A 24,387-nucleotide genomic window follows, 5' to 3' on the forward strand; every position below is an offset into this window, starting at 1 on the left:
GCCAAAGAGATTAAGAGAGGAACAAAATAATTCAGGATGTAGTGATTAATTAAGGTTCAAAACAAACAGCTACCAAAGATAAAAAGGATGTAATTGTTCAAGCTCCCTCCAGATAATTTCCCATACTGTTCACATGAAAGCCTACTTCCTTCAGTCAGCCCTTACTTCTTAACCAATTGTATTAAAATTATGTCCCATGTGTCAAGGGTGACATTGTGAGGTTAATTGCAAACTGGCTAGAAGACAATAGGCAAAGAGTGATTTTTAGCTGTTCTTGTCACTAATGAAATGTCTCAGGGATCGGAGCCGAGTCTCCACTTGTTTATTGCATTTATGGATTTGAGCAACACAGAGATAGTACACTGACTGAATTTGTGGATGATAGTGGAATTGTGTGTAAAAATACAGTCTTTAATACACATCAAAGGGCAAAGAAGACAGTAAGATATGATCTAACCATAATGAATGAATAAAATTAATATGCATTTAATGTATAGAATCTGTGTTGTAGCACATACACATCACCTCCCCTGAAAATGGAGAACTCCATTACACCACCACTGAGAGTTTGGCTCAGTCATTGTACACGGTAATTTGACTGGGTAAAATTGTCCTTTATTATTGAAGTACAAGCGCCTTGGGCAAATCATTTGGCACAAGGAGGACAAGCACATTTAAAATACTAGAATCTAGCAAGAATTATACAGTTGAACACTGTGCCTACATGAGATCCAACCTAATTTGTCATTTATAGGCTATTAATGCCCATTACACATACATTGAAGGCTACAGTCTCTCCCTGCATGATCCCAGTTTCTTTTCAATATGTATACAATTAGTCCCAAATTCTATGCTTAGTACTTGATCAAACTAGAAATACACATTTGCAGCCTGCTACATTTTGACCTCAGTTTTCATTCAAAAGCTTTCCCCATAATGAACTTCAACCAATTTGGGATTCAATGCTGCCTCTTCCTGTCTTTATCTGTTCATGTACATTTACCCCAGCTTCCATCCAGTGGGCAAATGGGTCCTCCTAGAACTGAACTCTTAGTCCAGTATTGTTTCCTATCTTGCAGGGAATGTCCCCAACCTCCAGTGGGCAACTTTTCACAGTGGGATGCCTGAAATCAAACCAGTGCATAAGTCACAGACTCAGATTCAACACTCTGTCATCAAGTATCCCATCATTACATGGTGCAGCATTCCATGGTCTTCAAACACTAGTTAAGACTGTAACCCTTGACAAAATGTTTATGAGTAACACCAGACCAAATCACCCTCACACAAAACTGATCTTCCAGCTACAATACTTATAACTTTACTCTTTGGTCATCAGTGTAGGACTAAGCTCATATCTGATTGTTTAGGAACTTAAATGAAGGTGGTGTTATTCAAAGATTTAGGATGCAAAATGTTTGGTTACTTTAAACAGTGATGCTCTATGCAGGAAAGCTACCGGTGGCTGTGAATGCATGCAAATAGACAACAATCAATATGCAAATACTACTGCAGGCAGTCAGGGGATATGGAAACTACTCACAGCAGCTTCCAAATTTTCAGAGTGACTAATATTGCAAAGCAGCAGGATTTCATTAAACATTCTAACACTAATCAGGGATTGCCAACATTAACCTGCAAAACTCAGTGAGCATGGATCGTGTGCATCTTTGTACTAGAGGCATAGCAGTATCAGGTAACATGCAGCCTCTCCGAGGTGTGATGATTATACCTGAAGCCAGTTGCTGGATTACACGCTGCACCTACTGTTAGCAGCAGATAATTCTCCAATTGTAAATTATTGCAAGATTAATGCCTTGACAACATCAACAGGTTTGCCCAAAGCTCATCCTTGCAATTTTCTAAGCTTCTCAGCCCAGTGCCCAATGCATGTTTCATGTGATACCCCAACATATTCTAACCTAGCTACTGCACTCTACCCATCCCACCATTTATTTACCCGCTACAGAAATGTCATTGGGAGTATGATATGCCTTCTTCATTATGGATAGATACAATTACATGCGAATGACAGGAATATGTCAGAAGACATTTTCCTCATTTGTTCTCAGTAACACTCAATGGCAGGAATGCCTGCTTGTTCCTGGCATCCAGCATTCCTGTGGGAAGCTGCCAAGGGATCGAAAGATGAAAGGGATGGGAAGCCTTTCCAATCATTCACCTTCAGCAGCACTCTCCAGATTCACACCGGGTTCACAACTTGGCAGTGGCCAGGGTGCCTAATTAAAAATGTGAATGACCCCCTCACCCCAGAAAAATGTCACAGCAGATCCTTGTAATGGTCAGAATGCTCACCCTGTTGATGACACCTTAGATTTTACACTTTTTCTGAAACAAAGTTTGTATCTCTTCTAGCACATTATCCCAAATACGTTTTTTCATGGAGAAGTCCCTTCTGACACTTTCTTCACAAATGTATATTTCTGCTCTCGGACTAGTCTAGCTTACCTTATTCTACAGCAATAATCAGGATTTAACTCATCCAATATTTTATTTATTCCAGTGAAGATTACTCATCCCAGCAGCAGGCCCAAACATTAGACTAACAACCAAAGGACAGATAGATCTTCATTCAGCATTCAGTTTCTTGGACTTGCAGGTTGGGTTTTTTTTTCTAACAGGCAATGCACATTGGCCTAATTTCCTCATTGCTGATCATGGAACTATCAATAACTGAGCAATATCCCCTGAGAATTCTGTCACCTTCACAAAGATGGCCATTTTATCAGCATTCTTTTAATCAGAGGCAATAAATAAATTAAGAATGTGCTACCATACACATCTTTATTGCAAAATGTTCTGTAAAATGCCCCTTCAGGTCCAATAATATGAATAATGGAAACTATCGGTCTGGTATTCTAGCCGCGTTTCCTGAACCTTGCTAGGAGATGGAAAAGAACTGGTCAGAACACCAAAGCAAAATATTGCCCTCAGCAAGTTTAGCAGTATTCTGTGGAGAAAGGAAAGAAAATAGAGTGTGGCCTTTCATCAGAACCTGACAAACTTGACTCCTATAGCTACAAATAGCTGGGCCTAGATGCTGATGAGTACTGCAATTTCTTAAACATATCAACTTGAACAGGGAGTAGTGTTAATGGATTTCTCAGTTGAATACTGAGCCCACTGTACAGGGATAGCATGCTTGCTTCCCAAATGTAGATTGTTTTGAAACAGGGATTGCTTTCAGAGTTTATACTTTTGCAGGTTAATGTTGTGTATATTAATTGGTCAGGATGTTATCTAATCATGCCTTGGACTAACAACCAGATTTGGACTTGCAATAGGGGTTAGGGTGGGGATGTGGGATTGGGAAGAGCTCAGATGCCAAATTGCTTATTGATCTTGCTGAGAGCATCTGAAACAATATCGAGTTCCTGACAAAGTTCCTTTACAACGTTGGTGATGCTCTTGGTGTCTTTCAGAATCTCCACACTCTGTGAGTACGGGTTGTATCTCACACCAAATGGACGTTTGATCATCTTTGCAAATTCCCTTGAAAAACAAAATTGATAAATTGAGGTTAAAAAGGTATCTGCGCCAACATACCAATAGACCTCTTTTTAGGGTGGACAGGACAGAAGATCCCAGATTCCAACCTGAAGCTGTGTTAAGCTAGCTGGTTTCAGTTGGGAGACCAATTTAGCTTCAGTGATCCTGGGATGAAAAAGAAAAGCAGTCCAGGGTTCCCACACCTCTTAGTGTTCATTATCTCCCACTCATTAGTGCTGTTCAGGTATCAGTCCACCAAGCTGTGATACACTTTCTGATCAAAATAACCTGTGGACCTGATCATAAAGGCCAAGACAGGAAGAGTGACCACTTGGGCAAGGTACCAGTGGGCTTAAAGAGTTATCACCTTCTGGAAAAGTAGACAGAAAAGGAGAGAAGCATGTTGTTGGCCTATAATTGACATCTGCATGTGTACATTCCAGCGGGGCTCATTGGATAGTGATCAGGATGGGAAAACATGGTTTGATTTTCCTTTCCATAATTAGAGACAGCTTTGCCAACTTTGGTATCTTTCCCAGCCCTGGGCTGAGATTAGAGAAGTCAGATATCAAACCTGGGAGCTTCCTGATCTGCAGGGCTCAACCTGATGTCTCTTCACATGTGTTGATGGAAGCCTCGCCATTTCTTCAAATAGCAAACTGGTTACTCTCATAGTCCAGTTCAACCAGATGGTAAGAGTGGGTTGAGTCAATATTTAAAGTTTTTCCTGGCACAACAAGGGTGGTTTACTTCATTATTTATTGTGAATTTTGTAGTTAAGATAAGGGATGTCAATGCTGGAGAATAGAGAACTTGGCATTTTGGGCATCCATTGTTAACATATAGAACAGCACAGTGTGTATAGGGCAGCATGGTGGCACAGTGGTTAGCACTGCTGCCTCATAGCGCCGAGGACCCGGATTCAATTCCCGGTTCGGGTCACTGTCTGTGTGGAGTTTGCACATTCTCCCTGTGTCTGCGTGGGTTTCCTCCGGGTGCTCCGGTTTTCTCCCTCAGTCCAAAGATGTGCGGGTTAGGTGAATTGGCCATGCTAAATTGCCCCTTAGTGCCAGGGAGACTAGCTAGGGTATAGGGATAGGGCCTGGGTGGGATTGTGGTCAGTCCAGACTCGATGGGCCAAATGGCCTCCTTCTGCACTGTAGGATTCTATTATTCTATGAACAGGTTAGTGGAAGTAAAAGTTCCTTTTTCTCCACTCAGCAATGTGTCATAGCCTCAACCACACACAAACACAACCAACTCCATCCATATGATTACTTTTCCCCCATTTTATACAACAACCATTCTACTTTTTAATTAAGGTGCTAATTTAGTGCCACTTGATATTAAATCAGACGGATTTTAACATGGTGCATCAGCTGGTAGGAACTGAATTGATACTGCACTAACAGATTTGTAAACTGTAGGTCCTTACAACCAGCAGACAACAATTTTTATCACAACAGCTTGAGGTCGATTTAAGTCCACAAACCAGGGTTGAAGTGTCTCATTCACTATTCAGTTCTCAAACCTACCACATTCTATTAGTGCCCCTGCTTACCTCATCTTCTCTTTTGCATCTTCAAAACTTTCTGAAACAAAATAGACATCTTGGAATGTGGTGATGAGACACTCCTGCTTGCTTGTGACTTTTGGGTCAAAAGGTTTAATCTTGGCGTTTCCTGAGAGTGAGTGCTAAAGCATTAGAGAAAGAGCAGGTTAGCGTTCCTCAAAAATAAGACGTGCAGCTGCAGGTGTTTTGCTTAGTAGAAACACAGGGAAATGCAGAAGACGCAAGACATGACCAAGGTTGCATGGAGTATAAGACAATATGAGGTAAATCCAGAAGCAATACCTTGTTGATATCTGTGGATGTTAAGAGAGGAAATAGTGAGGAAGGTGGAGAGTTCCAGAGTTTTTTGCACCTGAGAACTAATACTTTGCAGCAGGAGATGATGTAATGAGCACTAATGTCACCCAAGGAGGAAAGAAGCTGGGAAATGCCATACTTGGAATTAGGAGGAACAAGATAAATGTCTACTGGGGTCTTGATAACTTGGAAAAATGTGAGTGATTGCAATGGTGAGAGTGAGGATGGAGATTAGAGAAGAAAGTTCAGATGATCGTATCCCTATAATCCCAAATGTGCATGGTGGTACAGTGGTTAGCACTGCTGCCTCACAGTGCCAGGGACCCGGGTTCGATTCCCAGCTTAGTCTGCACATTCTCCCCATGTCATAGAGGTTTACAGCATAGAAACAGGCCCTTCGGCCCAACTTGTCCATGCCGCCCTTTTTTTTAAAGCTAATCCCAATTGCCCGCATTTGGCCCATATCCCTCTGTAACCATCATACCCATGTAACTATCTAACTGCTTTTTAAAAGATAAAATTGTACCCGCATCTACTACTACCTCTGGCAGCTTGTTCCAGATACTCATCACCCTCTGTGTGAAAAAATTGCCCCTCGGGACACTTTTGTATCTCTCCCCTCTCACCTTAAACCTATGACCTCTAGTTTTAGACTCCCCTACCTTTGGGAAAAGATATTGACTATCTACCTTGTCTCTGCCCCTCATTATTTTATAGACCTCTATAAGGTCACACCTCAGCCTCCTACGTTCCAGAGAAAAAAGTCCCAATCTATTCAGCCTCTCCTTATTACTCAATCCATCAAGTCCCGGTAGCATCCTAGTCAATCTTTTCTGCACTCTTTCTAGTTTAATAATATCCTTTCTATAATAGGGTGACCAGAATTGCACACAGTATTCCAAGTGTGGCCTTACCAATGTCTTGTACAACTTCAACAAGACGTCCCAACTCCTGAATTCAATGTTTTGACCGATGAAACCAAGCATGCCGAATGCCGCCTTCACCACTCTGTCCACCTGTGACTCCACTTTCAAAGAGCTATGAACATGTATCCCTAGATCTCTTTGTTCTGTAACTCTCCCCAATGTCCTACCATTAGCTGAGTAAGTCCTGCCCTGGTTCACTCTACCAAAATGCATCACCTCGCATTTACCTAAATTAAACTCCATCTGCCATTCATCAGCCCACTGGCCCAATTGATCAAGATCCGGTTGCAATTGGAGATAACTTTCTTCACTCTCCACTATGCCACCAATCTTGGTGTCATCTGCAAACTTAGTAACCATGCCCCCTATATCCTCATCAAAATCATTAATATAAATGACAAATAACAGTGGGCCCAGCACTGATCCCTGAGGCACACCGCTGGTCACAGGCTTCCAGTTTGAAAAACAACTCTCTATGACCACCCTCTGGCTTCTGTCAAGAAGCCAATTTTGTATCCATTTAGATACCTCACCTGGCTCCCGTGAGATTTAACTTTATGCAACAACCTACCACGCGATGCCTTGTCAAAGGCCTTGCTAAAGTTCATGTAGACAACATCAACTGCACTACCCTCATCTACCTCCTTGGTTACCCCTTCAAAAAACTCAATTAAATTTGTGAGACATGATTTTCCACTCACAAAGCCATGCTGACTGTCCCTAATCAGTCCTTGCATCTCTAAATGCCTGTAGATCCTGTCTCTCAAAATACCTTCCAACAACTTATCCACCACAGATGTGAGTCTGCGTGGGTTTCCTCCGGGTGCTCCGGTTTCCTCCCACAGTTTGAAAGACATGCTGGCTAGGTGCATTGGCCTTGCTAAATTCTCACTCAGTGTACCCGAACAGGTGCCGGAGTGTGGCGACTAGGGGAGTTTCACAGTAACTTCATTGCAGTGTTAACGTAAGCCAACTTATGACACTAACAAATAAAATAATAAATAATACAAAAGTGCAGCAGGGAAAGCAGTGATGAAGGAATGGGTAAGAATTTAGGCCAGAATTTTATGGTTGCTCAGGTGGGCACACACCTGACTCGGAAGCACATAAAACCATGCGAGACGATATCGGGCACATGTGCCGACATCATCACGCACTAGCTCAACATTTCGGTTGGTGGGCACGCGCGAGAGTTGTAAACATGTCCGCGGACAATCAAACAGGTGGTTTAGCCCATTAAGGGTCTAATCAAGCACAATTTTACGTGGTCTGTTTGGTTTTACAATGGGCCAGTGGGACGCTTGGCCAAGCTGCAACCTCGATCCAGGGCAGGATAAAATGTCAAGGCTGAAATAAAATTTAAAAAGGGGTCGGTGCCTGATGTTTGTGTATGACTGTCCTGCCGAGACACCCCCTGCAGTGTTTTTCCATCACAATGTATTTATTTACAGACCAGCAGCTCCCTGAGACAGCTATACAGTGGCTGCCCCCTATGGGAGCACATTGTAAGTGCCAGCCCATACCCTCCCTTTTCTAGGTGCCCTCCCTCTTCCTGTCACCCCAGCATGTTGAGTGTTTTGCTAGCTGACCGTTAATTGGCCCAGAGTGAAATCACATTCCAGAGCTAATCGTAGCCGGGAGCGCATTTCTTTCCCGCTGAATGTGCGTGGCTCGGCAGGTGAAAAATTCAGGCCAAAAGTGCTTATGTCTGATTGAAATGTTAATTATACAGATCTCCTTCACTCTCAGATCCTAGTCTGCTTAGAGTGATACTAACCTTCAATTCACTGGCAGAAGACAGCAGACCAGCTCCATAGACTCTGTATTGGCCATCTTGCTTACACAGACCAAATTCCACAGTAAAAAAGTAGCACTGTAAAATGAATCAACAGTGAACAGAATTGAAACACCAATCAGCCCCTAACATCATATAGTTGTAGTTTCACATTGATTCTTCCCACAGTCCAAAAGATGTGTAGGTTTGGTGGATTGGCCATGCTACATTTCCCCTTAGCTTCCCAAGATGTACACTTTAGGGGAATTAGCGGGGATGTGGTGGGCTGGGCTAAGACGCTCTGTTGAAGAGTCAATGGGCCGAACGGCCTCTTTCTGCACTATAGGGATTCTATCATTCACAATTTTAATGTAACTTACTGTAGCTAGTTTCTGAACTGCTTCATCGGGTGCTCCCAGAGAAGCCAAGCCAATCTCCTGGGAAAATTGAGCAAAGCTTGGTTCAGCCAGAAGAGGAACATGTCCCAACAGCTCATGGCATGTGTCACTTGAAAGGAAGTGCAAGAAAAAAGTTGCTATAAATTCCTGGGGTAATGTTATTTGGCATTGTTTATGCAAGCAATGAACAAAACACCAAACTATAAAGCAGCAATCAAATATACAATTAAAGCTTTAATTTGAAGATCAACATTGAAATGAGTGAAGTAAATTTAAATATCACCATACATTGAACTTATATTACAACAAGGAAAAGTTCACAATAATGTAGGTTCTCAATTTCTATTTTGAACATGCTCAATGATTGAACTTCCATAGCTTTCTGCTTAGAGAAGATTCACCAGTGGCTGAGTGAAGTTATTTCTCCTCATCTCAGTCTTAAATGGTCTGCCATTCTGAGACTGTGATACCCTGGTCCTAGACTCACCAACCAGGGGAAACATCCTATTTACATCTACCCTGTCACGCTCTGTAAGAATTTTGTAAGTTTCAATGAGATGACCCTTCATTGTTCAAAACACTGAAGAATACAGACCCAGTTTCCTCAATCTCTCCTCATAAAACAATCCCAAGCATTTGTCTGGTGAGCCTCTCATAGAATCATAGAATCCTACAGTGCAGAAGGAGCCATTCGGCCCATCGAGTCTACACCGACCACAATCCCACCCAGGCCCGATCCCCATAACCCCATGCATTTACCCTACTAATCCACCTAACACTAAGGGACAATTTAGCATGGCCAATCCATCTAACCTGCACATCTTTGGACTGTGGGAGGAAACTGGAGCACCCGGAGGAAACCCACGCAGACATGGAGAGAACGTGCAAACTCCACACAGACAGTGACCCAAGCTGGGAATCGAACCCATGTCCCTGGTGCTGTGAGGCAGCAGTGCTAACCACTGTGCCACCATGCTGCCCTACACTCCCTCTTGCACTGCCTCCTTGAGAAGCATATCCTTCCTCAAATAAGGAGACTAAGACTGTACACAGTACTCAGGTGCAGTCTCACCAAGGTTCTATACAATTGCAGCAAGACATCTTTTCTCCTGTACTCAAATCCCCTTGTGATGAACGTACCATTTAACTTCCTAATAGTTAGCTGTACCTGTATGCTAGCTTTTAATGATTCCTAATCAAGGACACCCAGGTCTCTTTGGATATTAGCACCTCTCTTGATTTTGGAAATGCACTGCCTTTAAGTTTTTTTCTACCAAAGTGAATAACTTCATACTTCTTCACATTATATTCCACCTGCTATGTCCTTGTCCATTCACTTAGCCTGTCTAAGTCCCCTTGAAGCCTCCTTGCATCCTCCTCACAATTTATATTCCCACCTAGTTTTGAGCAAATTTTGAAATATTACATTTGGTCCCCAAATCCAAATCATTTATGTAGATTGTGAACAAGTGTGGCGCCAGTCCAAACATTTCAAATGTACTTGAAGTAGGTGTGATAGCTCTAATTTTATGTAAGTAAATTAATTATGTAGCGCTTTTCAAGTCATATCATATGTTCTTGTCATGCTGTCCCCCTTTGTCTTCCCTGCTGTTTGGTATCATATCCAGCTATAGCCAGTGAAAGACTTACGGTTCAGGAGTATAGAGAGGGTCTGAACTGTGCCTCACATATTGAGTGCAATGAAACACTCGAAATGCCAGACCAGCGAGGAAATCCCGGGGGGACAGGTAACCAGCCACTGGTCGGATAACGAACCCGGTTCTTTCTGAAAAAAATAAAGAAAAGGTGTTACCACAGCTATAAAAAAAGATATAACTTAAGCAAATAAATAAGTTACATGAACAGAAAATGTCAAAAGAAAATAAAGATTTTAGGCACTCACTAATGCCAATTGGGCCAATAAGACTGTCAATTTTGTATAGATTAACCCCATCCAACTCTTTTCTTAACATGCCCCACAACTCCTTTCATATATCCTGAAATGACTTGTCTTTTGAAGCTTTCATAGTATTCACTTAACCGTCCAATAGCCCTTCCAGGCCATTGTATTCCACAATGCACTAATTAAAAAATGTTTTAGTTTTCACTCCAAGTTCCTTGGCCGGAATTTTACCGTCCTGTCACCACGGGAATCGGAGCGGGCGAGGAGCGGATCATGGAAAGGTCCGTTGACCTCGGGCGGGAATTTCCGGTTTCGGGACGAGTGAGGCCGTAACATCCCTCCCCTTGTTTCTTGAGCATTTGAGCCTCAGCAATGTGAACAATTTACCCACGACAAACTTTTCAATATTATTCAGAATTTTAAAAAAACTTAAAAACATAACAAAGTCTAGAATAAGAATATTTTCCCATTGTAACCCACTCCATCCAGAGCCAGTCAGAACAAGTGTAGACTATTCAGCTCATCAAGCCTGTTCTACCATTCTGTTTGTCATGGCAATTCTTCATCTCTTTCACTGCCAATTCCCTCTCCTTTCTCCATAACTCAATATTTTCTATCTTGCTCTTTAAACATCGCAACTGATTCTACCTCAATGATTTTCTGGGTAACACACACCATATTCTCAGAATCCTTTATTTTAAGCTTTTTGCTACATTTGCTGGTACCTAATTCAGATCTTGAATATGATAATCAGATTGCCACGATGTCTTTTTCTCTATAAACTACCAGATATGTGGACTTCCCAGGGAAGCAAATTAATTTGGGATCAACTGATAGCTCTTGGACAATATAATCCAAATGTATGCATCTACCCTCATGGTTAAATCCCTTCATCCCAGCTCTTGACCTGTTGAGTTAGCATTGTACTCTGTCCAGAGATAATGGGTGCCATCTTACCAACTCACTGCACCGGTCAATCAGCGTGGTGAGTCAGAAAGATAGCATGCAAGGGTAAAAATCCAATTCCCACCCTATTTTCCTGGTCCTGTCTTGTCGGAAGGAACAGCTTCACACCCAGAAATGGAGCACAGTCTATTAGCATAGGACTGCTTTAATTTGAATGGCATTAGCACGTCCAGGACGGCTGCTTCCGCCCTCCCTCATGCTTTTGTCCCGAGACGTCATGCTGGCGAGAATCAGTACTGTTATGCTGTAGCGGACACCAGGCACAATGCTCAGGCCGGGGGAGTTGAACGCCATTGATGCCCCCAGGCAGTCGAGGGCATGGCCGAGCAGTGCCCATCAAGCAGTGCCAGCCTGGCAGTGCCCACCTGGTACCCTGGCAGTGCCCAGTTGTGCACCATAACTGTGCCGGGGCAGTACCAAAGGGGTGGGGCTATAATGAGGGCTATGCACAATGACGGGGGCTTATACAGGGGGGTATTGTGCGAGTGGGGTTATGCAAGGAAGGGGGCAGTTGTGCAAGGGAGGCTATGCAAGGGGTGGTCATGCAGCAGGATTATGCAAGGAAAGGGTCATGCAGGCATGTGCCGCAGAGGGGTACGTGATGTGGAGGACATGTCGGAGTCCAGTAGGGGACTCATCAGGAGGGTCCTGATACCCTGATGCTGGTGATCTGTCGGTGTAGGGGCTGACAATGCCATTGATGATGGGAAAAGATCCGATGTCTATGTGGGGTTGGGGTGGGAGTGGGAGGAGTTTTCCCAGTTCAGTAGGAGATCGGGACTCCCTGCGCTATGGCAACCAAACGCTCTGAAGCCAGCTTCCCCAGTGTACTTAGGCTCCACCCCCTCCACCGACACAAAGCTCCCAGCTCCCAGAAAAAACAGAACACAGTGCTGGAAGATTGTAGTGCCGAGCTCGTTGAAAAGACCGGTGTGGAACACTCCCGTTTTCACACTGCTATGACACTTAGGATTTGTTTTTGGGAAGATTCCCCCCAATATATCCTTCTTAAACTGGGCACTAACCTAAACACAATACTCCATATTGGGATCCAACTGGTGCTATTTTTGCTTTGATGGTCTACATGGTAGACGTTTTGATCATGATGCTCAAGCTTCTGGTAAAGGTGCGCATAAAGTCAGCCTAATTATCAATGTGTGAGACGCTGGTATGCAATGTGCACAGTGTGGGAGTGCAGAGTTTAGGGTCATGCAAACAATCTAGAATTCTTTGTAAAAAGTCTCACAACACTAGGTAAAGTCCAACGGGTTTATTTGGTATCACGAGCTTTCAGAGCGCTGCTCCTTCCTCAGGTGAATGGAGAGTTGGGTTCACAAACACAGCATATATACTCAGAGACTCAATTGCAAGGTAATGGTTGGAATGTGAGTCTTAACAGGTTATCAAGTCTTTACAGGTATAGACAGTGCGAGTGGAGAGAGGGATAATCACAGGTTAAAGAGGCCTCAGAAAGGGAACAAAGTCTATCAGCATAGGATTGTCTTAATTTGAATGGCATTAGCACATCCAGGACGGCTGCTTCTGCCCTCCCCCATGTTTCTGTCCCGAGACGACATGCTGGCGAGAATCACGACTGTTATGCTGTAGCGGACACCAAACACAATGGTCAGGCCGGGGGAGTTGAAGGCTATTGATGCTCCCAGGCAGTTGGGGGCATGGCCGGGCAGTTTTAATCAGGCAGTGCCAGCCTGGCAGTGCCCACCTGGTACTTTGGCAGTGCCCAGTTGTGCACCATAACTGTGCCAGGGTAGTGCCAAAGGGGTGGGGCCTGAGTGGGGGTGGGACTATGAGGGGACTATGCACAATAAAGGGGGGCTTATATGTGGGGTGTTGTGAGAGCTGAATTGTCTCAAAGGACACCGCGCGCCAATCACCAGGCAGGAGTGTTCCCTTCCAGTCAGGGAACACTTCAGCAATCAAGGGCATTCAGCCTCTGATCTTCGGGTATGGGTTCTCCAAGGTGGCCTTCAAGAAACACAATAACGCAGAATCGCCGAGCAGAAACTGATAGCTAAGTTCCGTACGCATGAGGATGGCCTCAACCTGGATCTTGGGTTCATGTGTAACCCCCCACAATTTGGCCTGGGCTTGCAAAATCCTACTAACTGTCCTGGCTTGAGACAATTCACATCTCTTTAACCTGTGCTTAACCCTCTCTCCACTTGCACTGTCTACACCTGTAAAGACTTGATTACCTGTTAAGACTCGCATTCCAACCATTATCTTGCAACTGAATCTTTGTCGATATATACCGTGTTGGTGAACCCAACTCTCCACTCACCTGAGGAAAGAGCAGCGCTCTGAAAGCTCGTGATACCAAATAAACCTGGTGGACTTTAACCTGGCGCTGTGAGACTTCTTACTATGCCCATCCTAGTCCATTACCGGCATCTCCACATCATAGAATTCTTTGAGGAGTTCACTGAAAAATGGGTTAGAGAGAACTTCCAACAGGGAACAAGGAGTATGAATGCAGGTGAAGTAAGGTGAACTGTATTATTCATGTTACCTTACTTATCCACTTGTGGTTTGTGAATTACACCAGTTTATTGATTTATGTTTGGCCTTGCCTCACTAACTGTCAATCTGTCTATATTTTGGAAGAATGGAGAAGGACACATGGCATAACTGCATGTGATTCATATACAACTAAAAGTCCCAGGTCTCATCATCGAAGGACTAAATACTGAGCAGCACAGGTAACTCCCGAATGTAAGTGATGCTGAACCCAAGAAATTATCTAACATAAATTGTAAGGGTGGCATTTAGCACCAAGCAGGGAGTTAGAAACTCAAGGCAGCAAATCAGTGAAATTGCAATTCACAGCACCAAATTATACAGCACAAGGCAAATGTCACAGCATCAAATCACAGACAGTGTGACACAAGGTACCAAATCACAGAGTGTGATTTAGAGCACACAAGAGTAGGAAATATGGAAGACAGAATTCAGAGGGGAATACTGTATCCATGTATGATTACAATCCACAGCTATCACAAACTATCCAGTGACACTATAATCTTCTTCATCAAAAAGAAAAGGTATCTTCCCATGTTTCTGTGACTCACCTTTTAGGAACCTGGACACATCCTCCAGCTGAGGGATATTGTCCTCCCTGTAGCCACAATACTTCGTCAGCAGAGGCAAATTCTTCAGATATTCTCTGCAGGCATGGGTCGGGTACAGCTTGGTCAACTCTCGAAAAACTGTGCCCCAGGTCTTCACTTCTTCCTCTGTGAAATCTACATGTGGAATGGGGTCACCACTGCAGAGACAGGTCACAGTTAATCTTCGATAGTCTTATTCCCCCAGGTGTCAGGAGTGACCATACCATCTCAACCTATCCCAAACCCGAGTGTCCCACCACTACCTGTGGTAGTGCAATAACTTTATGAATTTTAGTGGAAATGGTTGTATTCAAAAAGGTGGATATTGAGCCTCGGGGAGAGGAAATGGTTATCAATTTATGTTTGCAATGCCAGTATAAATGTTTCCTAGGTCAGGTGCAGCAATGTCAAATACAAAGTTAACCACTCTCTGGTCATTTCTCAATTTTAAATGCAGCTTCTGTGGCCTAGCTGATTTTGATTGCCAAATTAATGCCAGTTCGTGGCAAATTAGAGACAAAAGTTTATTCATTAGTCACAAGTAGGCTTACATTAACAGTGCAATGAAGTTACTGTGAAAATTCCCTCGTCGCCACAATCTGGCACCTGTTCGGGTACACGGAGGGAGAATTTAGCATGGCCAATGCACCTAACCAGCATGTCTTTCGGACTGTGGGAGGAAACCGGAGCACCCGGAGGAAACCCACACAGACATGGAGAGAATGTGCTGACTCAGCACAGACAGAGACCCAAGCTGGGAATTGAACCTGAGTCCTTAGCGCTGTGAGGCAGCAGTGCTAACCACTGTGCCACCGTGCCGCCCAGTTTTATACTGTGGGTTCTTGGCAACTCAGATTGGATTTATACTGTCCTAAACTCATTTTTTGCAAGGTAAAGTGTTAATTTGGTCCTGAACACCCATCAATAGCATGTCCATCCAAGCCATCTTAATTTGCAACTATATCGCTCTTCCTTCACTGTCGCTAGGTCAAAATTCTCAAACAGCACTGTGGGTGTACTTACACCACATGAACTACAGTGGTTCACAAAGGATGAGAAATAAAGCTGGCCTAGCCAGCAATGCCAACATCCCACGAACGAATGAAAAAAAAAGTCAACCCTAAAATGACAAGGGGGTGATCTTACCAAAAATATTCCAAGTGACAAAGAAGCGTGAAAACACATATTTCCGGTAAGAGAAAAATTCTAATTTTATGCCACTTAGAGAAAAAAGTGAGGCAAAGTGTGATTCACACCAGTAGGAACAGTGGACAGAATCTATTCTCGGTAGGAAGCCAGCCGTTGACAGCTAGAGGGTGCCATTGCGCATGTGTCTGATCTCCTAATCCACTAATTGTGTACAAGTGTATAGATCGCAGCCTTTCTTCACCCCACCCCGCCCCCATCGATCGCCACCCTTATTCACCACTCCCCCCCCCAGGTCAATCATTACCCCCATTCACCCATCCCCCTGGGCGATCGTCGCCCCCATTCATCCACACCCCATCAATCACCACTACTGTTCATCCAGACCCTCATCGATCGCTGCCCCCAGCAATCCCCAATTGCAGAATGTGCAGCTCCCCACACGCTGCTGCCGCTTAGGCTCCGCCACACTCTTAAGCCCCGCCTCTCCCCTTAGGGCCTGCTCCCTTGGCACTTCTCAGTGCCCAGTGGACAATGCCAGGATATCCTGTGGGCAGTGACAGAGTGCCAAGATGACACAGGCTGGCAGTGCCAGGTTGGCACAGCCCAAGGGGCACTGAACCCTGCCTGTCCCTGTCCACTCTGAATGGCCCCTGGTCCCACCGCCAAGGCCATCACAACAGGTCCCCATTGCTGGGGACATTGCGTCCATCCTAAGCTCACTAATAATATTTAAATAGGAATTTAAATATTAAAACCAGCCTCGCACCCTTCCCTGATTTCGCCGGCAGATCAGGACTGGTAAGATCGCGAGAGGTGAGAAGCCAGGCGTGAACCCAGTTTTTTGTCTCTCTCGTGATCTTACTAGCTCGTCACACTGATCGACTAGCATGATGAGCCAGTAAGATCGCCCCCTAAATTTACTATAGAATATGGAAAATGTCTGGGTAGTTTGATTACCCCGTACCTTTCACCAAATCTATTTTTGCTCACAGGAACAACTCATGTTGAGTTTGCTGAGACATCTGCTTTTTGTCCAATCCTGCATATCTGATGTTATCCTATCCAAATTCCAAACACAAAATCCAATGGGTGGACTGGGTTAAGTGCAGTGGCCCTTGATCTCCGCTAGCCTAGTGTGAATCCAACATAGACTGGTTGGAAGAAAACTCCCTATCCTTATTGTCTGTCAAGGTTCTCCATAAACTAGGTTGTATAGTCTAAATCCAATCCAGTTTGTATCCTCTCAATCCAATGCTGTTTGTATGGTCTCAATCCAACCTAGTTTATATAGTCTCAATCCAACCTAGTTTATATAGTCTCAATCCAATCCAGTTTATATAGTCTCAATCCAATCCAGTTTATATAGTCTCAATCCAATCCAGTTTATATAGTTTCAATCCAATCCATAAGTGAGTATGAACCAAATTTAGAATTGGCACTAAAGACATCATTTCATCGCAGAAGCCTCGGGATGGTTGATTTGGAAAGCAGAAAACAGTCATACTGTTGTTTTGAGGATGCACATTTGTGGCCTTAACATTGGGAATGAAGTCGGGAATGGGTTAATGAGCTTCAATACTCAAAGTGTCACGTGACCTCTGTGATATTTAGAGCTTGTGTGAGAAATACCATAGAACTCATGTTTACGTTAGGGTGTTTTCATGCTCATGGTTTCAGAACAGATAAGAACACAGCTGTCGTATGTTTTTCTGTTCAAGAATGTGGCTAATCCGCCATTTTGTATTCTTTAATTATGTATTGCTGTGTAACAATGGGTGCCTATATCTAGGCCTTTTGTGACGTATAATGATACCTTCATAAATATTACCTGTACCGATATACATTATACAATTACCTACGAACGTATATAAATTGTTGTATGCCAATTAACTTGTTTGTGCAAAGACTGTAACTTTGCACGTTGGTGAGATACCCCACCTGTGCTCACAGAGAAGAACAGCACTCACGGCCTTGGGATAACCGTGAAGAAAACGCCAAGGCAGCAAGGTTCACACAGGAAGATGTGCAATCGCCTGGGAACCTGTGAGAGCCTGGGAACCTGTGAGAGCCTGGGAACCTGCGTACGTGCAAGGTGGGGTATAAATGTATGTGTTTAGCTTGTATTTTCTGAGACATCTGAGGCCATGTTAGGCATCGGACGGTCTCCCACAATTGTGCAAATAAACCAAAGTATTTTGACCTACGAATAGACTCAGAGGTATCTTTACCTGCGACAAAACCGAAAGTTTTTACACACTTGCTGAGTATGAATTGTCATACCTATCCTTACGGGACAATGCAGATGGAGTTTTACCCTTGGTGCCATTCTGGATTTGGGGCTGCTTAATGCTGATACTGGGTATATGAAATGGAAAACTATCCAATCCCCAATCTCAACATCTCTCATGTTGATAAGCACAAAATTCAATATGAGAAAAAACAGATTAAAAATTCCTTCCCACTCCACACTCTGCTCTCCAATCCTTTCCCTCTGCAGTAGCTTTTGCTGATTACCGAGGAACCGTACAAAAGGTAGCCTCATGAGTTACTAAACTGCAAGTTAGCATTCTGACACAGTAAAAATAAAGGAATTCCCATCTGAGCGAATGAGATGGTTTACATCGAGGACTGTTGTCAACACACTTACTGTTTGTAGTCCATGGCCAGATCAGCAAAATATTTTCTCCTCTTCCGATAAACATTATCTTTGAATCCCTGCCAAAAGCAGAGCAAACAGACAAGGAAGCATTCGGTCATTCTCTAAGTCAGCAAACATTCAGTGAAGTTAGTAATCGTGAAAAGAAACTTTAAATGGTGATAATACTTATAGTTAAAGAGTGCCAAAGTGCATCTCAAAAGGCCTATCAGGTATAGTAGTGAACTGTTTAGACCTAGGATGTCCCAGGTTCAATCTCTGGCCTGTACTGAAATAGCCGATGTTGCTTCAGGCAGTAGGGTTATCAACATTAGTCACAGCACCCCAGGAATAAAATCAACACATTCCCCATCCCCCCCCTCCCCCTCCTCCAGCCCCAGCTGCAAAGTGGGTGTCATGTCAGAGGGGAATTAGTTCAAATCACCCACAGACTGACACGGTTGCAGTCATATGTGCAGGGCCCGACTTTAACTTTGTGCAAGTGGGTAGATCCTGAATAAGGTAGAACCTCACCCAAAGAGTGACCATTGGATGAGGTGAGAGAGATCTGGCCAGAAACAGTCACAATCCAGAGGAAGGGAGAAAGCAGAAGCAAAGAAGAAACAAAAGCACAGCAAAAGGAAAAGAAAGTATCAGTTTGGAATTAGCCACACTGCCACATTGTCTAAACTGTGCCACAGAAGCATAGAATCCCTACATGATTTGGCCCATCAAGCCTGCACCGACAACAATCCCACGCAGACCGTATACCCACAACCCCAGGTATTTGCCCTTCTAATCCCCCTAACCTGCACATCTTGGGACACCAAGGAGCCAATCAACCTAACCCGCACATCTTTGGACTGTGGGAGGGAACCAGAGCACTCAGACGAAATCCACACAGGCACATGGAGAACGTGCAAACTCACACAGACAGTCATCTAAGGCCGGAATTGAACCCGGGTTCCTGCTGTGAAGCAGCAGTGCTAGCCACTGTGCTACCGTGCCGCCCATTGAGAATACTGAGGTGAATCTGGGGGCGCGGTGGGTATGATTTCCCCTGGGAAAGATGATGCTGGACCCCAATCCTCGGTTTGCGTAACGTAAAGTCTAGCATTCTCCTTTAACTCTCCCTAATCCGCATTCTCTATCTGCCAAATGCGTCGATCAGCTGGATCAAATGAAAGATTGCATTTATTCATGTAATCAGACCCAAGGATGTGTTCAGCGTTTGGGGGAAGGTCAACTAACACCGCCGGATGGTCACACACCATGTTACCTAGGCGGACCTGTATAGGGGTTGTAATGCGTCCTGCATGTGTCCTGTGAATCCACTGAGTGTAATTGTGTCCGTAGTTGGCCAAGGAATGTCTGTTTTTAATTTTGATACATTCAGGGTAGTTTGGGAGCCTCCGGTATCCCAAAGGAATTCTACGAGGTGGCCTCTTACCTCACCGTTAACTAGGGGTCTCCCTACGCTATCCCACCTGGTGCTACAGATCCAGGTTGGGGAGGCCGGGCACCGTCAATCTAGGGTTCCATAGGCGGGGACAGTTGGATACAGTGATGGGCTCATGCTTACGGTATGCATGGGGTGACCAGGACCTTCCATCGGTGGTGGGCGGTGTTCTCCCTCGTACCGAGGAGCTGCCCTAACTGGTGGAGTCGGTGGTCCTGGTAGTCTCAGGGACTGTGTATATGGTGGCGGGGGTCTCCTACAATCTCGGGCGAAGTGTCCTGGCTGCCCGCAGTTAAAACATGTCCCTTTATCTCTTCCCGGAGCTGCAGTGTAAGGTGGAGCTGTACCTCTCTGGTGTTGGTGATCCCCTCTACCCTCATTTCTCCATACTGGACCCTGGCTAACCCTCATCAGAAGCATTCTCGCCTCCCTTTCTGACCGTGACATTGGGACTCGCTGAACTTCCTGTTCCCAGACTCGAGCTAAGCGTCGGAGAACCCATGCTTCATTGTGTGTGGTCTCTGCGGGGTCAAAATTAGTGCAGGCTTTCTTGCCTTCCTCTGTGGTGTGCAAGACTAATGTCCGAGCCCATTTGGATGAATCAGTTTCATTTAATCTAGCCCGATCCAATTCCCCATATACTCCCGGGAAGGGGATCCATAAACGACCGGCAAAGGCAGTCGGATGTTCCCCTTTCCTCTGCCTACATTTATTTAACCCATCCACAGGATCCCCTTTATTAAACCCCACCGCGGTCAATATCGCTTCCTTAATTCCGTTTAAGGTTCCTTCCCCAACATTTTGAGGAGCTGGCAGGGCAGACCGTACAGACTTGCTGAGGCACATGACTATCAGCTTCACCTCTTCCCTTTCATCTAGCCCATGCATTATCTTCTGCTGCCTAACATCCTCAAAGAAACTGTGTGGATCAGCCGATGGCTCAAAAGTTGTGATTTTATTTGTGATTTCGGCCAATTGTGCCACCCAAAACGGGGTCATGTATGTAACAGCTGGGCCCTGAGACTCTCCTACCCGACGTTCAGTCGTCACTGGGTGCATTGGTACATGGAGCTCCCAACACTGGAAGAACACATTGTAGTCATTATTGTTAATATAGTCTCTGATACTGAGGGGAAATTAGCAAACCCTCGTGGGAGGAAAGATCTGTGAATAAAATGTATCCAGTTCACTATCATATGGTTCAAAACTGGGCAAGAGCTGAATAGTTTCCTGCCCTTTCAGCTCAAAGGGCCAATTTAGCGTTTTTTAAAAACACTTTATCAGAAGGGTGTATTACTTTTCAATTAAAATATTATCATTCATAAGATGCCTGCTGCAAAATAAAGCATTCTATTCCCAACACTGATATTCCTGAACACAGAAATTCATCTTAAAGTTCAAAGTTATTAGACTTAGTGCACCACTGTACTTATCCCCGAATGTCAGCTCTACTTCCATGGGTACAGAACAAGTGCCCACTGGGGGAGGGGATATCAACATCAAACCACCATGAACACTTCCCAGTTCCCAACTAAAGAGTGGCATAAACACCATTGTGACGATATTTTATATAAATTATCCAAACAGAGCTGAAGAAAATAAATAGGAGAAGGGAGTGAGATAGGGACGCCCCCCCTCCCCTCAGCATTTCATACCGGGTGATCTGCATCTAGATCCGAGCCATACATCAGCACCCGGTTTGCACACTTATCCAGATCTGTGATCTTCTTTGGAAACCAGGGAATATTCTCCATATCTGCAGGGAGACAAATAACTAAATTATACAGCAGCTCCACTCTTCATATCGCCTCAAGCAAATAGGCGAGAAAGAAAAACAGCAGCTGCTCACCATTTACACATATTTCAGGGAGGAGCAATATTTACACAGAGAAATGAAAGGTTTGGGAAGTTGGTGATGATTCTATAACTCCCCATAACCCCAGGTATTTAGCCTGCCAAAGGGCAATTTACCATGGCCAATCAACCTAACCCACACTTAGGAGGAAATTGGAGCACCCGGAGGAAACCCACGCAGACACGGGGAGAACTCCACACAGACAGTGACCCGAGGTTGCAATCGAACCCAGGTCCCTGGCGCTGTGAGGCAGCAGTGCTAACCACTTTGCTGCCCAGGCTGGAACAAAAACTGGTGGAGTTTGTCCATGTCCAGTCTGCCCGATCTGTGCTTGACCCTGCACTCCATCACTCTAGCCATGGGAGCAGCAGCGGCTAGGCAAGAAGGGAACAAGGAATCTTCACCTCCCTCAGGATGCACCTTGTACTTAAGGAAAGGAGAGGGAGGAAGAGTGCCATCCAGACACCCTAAGACTCTCCTGCTGTTCTGCCTCCCTTCTATCAGTGACACTATCACCCCCAACAGGTCAGGCCAAGCATGGTGTACCTGCACCAGAGCAGGAAACCCTTAGCAGGCTGGAGCCCTCTAGGCCTTGGACCACCAGAGTCATGGTCAACAGGGCAGAGCAGTCAGGGGACTGCTTCAACCTCAGCTATGGATATCAGGATTGCACCTAGGCATAGCAATAGAAAAAGTAAAGGAAAAGAAATTGAAGGCACATAGCTGGAGCGGGTGTCCAATTTTTACATTATACATGATTCGCACTTCTAAAGTATGTTTAATTACACTGTGCTTAGGTTTGCTGTATTCTCATTATGCTGCTAATTGCTCCAATAATCACATGGATTTAAGGGCATTGCACTTCATTCCCCATCAGATCCCAATGATGCCGTTCCACCGATACACCATTTATTGTTTCACGTCATTAGTGTCATCACTGAGTATCCCAACAAGAGTATATTTGAGCTTTGGAATTCATGAATGTGCAGCCTCGGCGCACATCAGGCAGCCCAACAGGTATCACTAACCCAGTTTGGAGCACTCAGAGAATGCTGTCCGCAGCCGTCATTGCATGTGCAGCTGTTATCCCGCTGTGAATTGAGGAGGAAGCAAAGAGGCCTCAAGGGCAGATGGACAGACTATGTGAGTGGCCAGAAATTTGGCAGATGGAGCTTGAGGGTCAAAAGTATGAGGCTTTTCACTGTAGGCCGAGGAATAAAAAACTGGAGTCTTTCCTAGATAGTGAGATAATGAAAAGTATAGCTGGCGAAATGGACTGCATTAATACCTTTTACTGGGCTTTACAGGGTAGATATTTCCCATGGCTGGGGTGTCCAGAACAAGAGGACACTGTCTCAGAGTAAATGCATCATCCCTAATTAAGATGTGTAGGAATTTCAACATTCAGAGTATGCTGAGTGTTTTGATGTCTCCACCCCATTGAGCAGTGGAGACTCTGTGACTGAGTATGCTCAACTAATAGATCAATATTTTTGTAGCTAAAAAGCCAGGACCCTCAAGAATACTGTTGCCAGTTCCCCCAACTCTCCTGGACCCCTTGGAATTTACCCCTGCCTCTCTCCATCCTTTCCTGTGGTCCAGCCCCTCGCCTTCACCAGCTTGAGTTATCCATTAGTTTACTGTAGCCCCCGATCTATCTGGGATCTCACTGAGACCCATGGTTGGGGAGCAAACCTGCTGCAGTGTGGGCTTCATCTTAGAGAGAACACACCTGAGCATGGTTCTCAACCTGTTTGACTTGCGATTATTAGGCTGTCCCTTTAGTCGACCAATTGTGTTCAATACTAACTCCTCCCACCCGAAACACCTCCCTCCCACCATGAAAGATCACACTTTCAGACAATGCGTCACATTTCAGACTCCACCACCTTCCACTCTTCCCCCATCACCATTGACCCATCTAATATAACCTTTCCTCTCCCTGTTGTTACCCTTCAACCTTCTCTTATTGGCCTCGAGCCTATAACCATCACCCGACACGTGCCTTCTCTCCGCTACGAGTCTACACCCATTACCATTACCTTGCCCATCTTGACCCTGATCCCTACTCCACCACCTGCTTTGTCCATTTCCTTGACCACTCAGACCCCATTAGCTATCTGACCATGACCCTGGAGTTGCCATTGTACAAAACCCCACTTCTCCCCCTCACTGTGACTGTTTCATCCTCCCCCCCCCCCCCCCCCCCCAGTTCCCTCAGCCTTCAGCTCAACCCCAGGACCTCTCCACAGACAGCACCAAATCCGCCTTTTTGGACCATCTCTACCATGAGCCCATTCATTCTCCCCCATACCATTCCTATCCCAGACGGTCTGGCTTCCTTTCCCGGATACCATTCCTATCCCAGACGGTCTGGCTTCCTTTCCCAGATACCATTCCTGTCCCAGACAGTCAGGCTTCCTTTCCTGGATACTATTCCTATCCCAGACAGTCTGGCTTCCTTTCTTGGGTGCCTTCCCCATCCCGGGCAGTCTCGCTTTCTTTCCCAGATACCATCCCTATCCTGGACAGTCTGGCTTCCTTTCCCAGATACCATTCCAATCCCGTCAGTCTGGCTTCCTTTCCCAGATACCATTCCAATCCCGTCAGTCTGGCTTCCTTTCCCAGATACTATTCCAACTCTCTATGTTTAGCTGCAATCATTGATGAGCTGTTGTCTTCGTGCTTGCTTACTTAGCAAGACCACCTGCATTGAGACTAGCTGGATTTCTACAGCAACAGGTCAGTGCTGCTGGCTAGAAAAAGCAGTTCAAACTGACTACCTAATTAACTAACTGCAGCTGCTCTCCAGTA

The 24,387-nt window shown here is 44.9% G+C and overlaps 1 protein-coding gene across 1 annotated transcript in view; it reads right to left on the bottom strand.

The window, feature by feature from the left end:
• Positions 1 to 596: 596 nt before the first annotated feature.
• Positions 597 to 24,387, bottom strand: part of tph1a (tryptophan hydroxylase 1 (tryptophan 5-monooxygenase) a) — a 32,636-nt gene continuing 8,845 nt past the window's right edge. The window contains exons 4-11 of the mRNA XM_078221244.1: positions 21,374 to 21,474; positions 18,272 to 18,339; positions 14,437 to 14,633; positions 10,129 to 10,264; positions 8,461 to 8,587; positions 8,084 to 8,179; positions 5,072 to 5,205; positions 597 to 3,513 (exon numbers count right to left, since the gene is read on the bottom strand). Of these exons, the coding sequence (XP_078077370.1) occupies positions 3,339 to 3,513; positions 5,072 to 5,205; positions 8,084 to 8,179; positions 8,461 to 8,587; positions 10,129 to 10,264; positions 14,437 to 14,633; positions 18,272 to 18,339; positions 21,374 to 21,472 (1,032 nt within the window). The 5' untranslated portion in view covers positions 21,473 to 21,474 and the 3' untranslated portion in view covers positions 597 to 3,338. The remainder of the gene's footprint in view (positions 3,514 to 5,071; positions 5,206 to 8,083; positions 8,180 to 8,460; positions 8,588 to 10,128; positions 10,265 to 14,436; positions 14,634 to 18,271; positions 18,340 to 21,373; positions 21,475 to 24,387) is intronic.

The sequence above is a fragment of the Mustelus asterias genome, chromosome 9, assembly GCF_964213995.1.
Source record: "Mustelus asterias chromosome 9, sMusAst1.hap1.1, whole genome shotgun sequence".
Taxonomy (NCBI): Eukaryota; Metazoa; Chordata; class Chondrichthyes; order Carcharhiniformes; family Triakidae; genus Mustelus; species Mustelus asterias.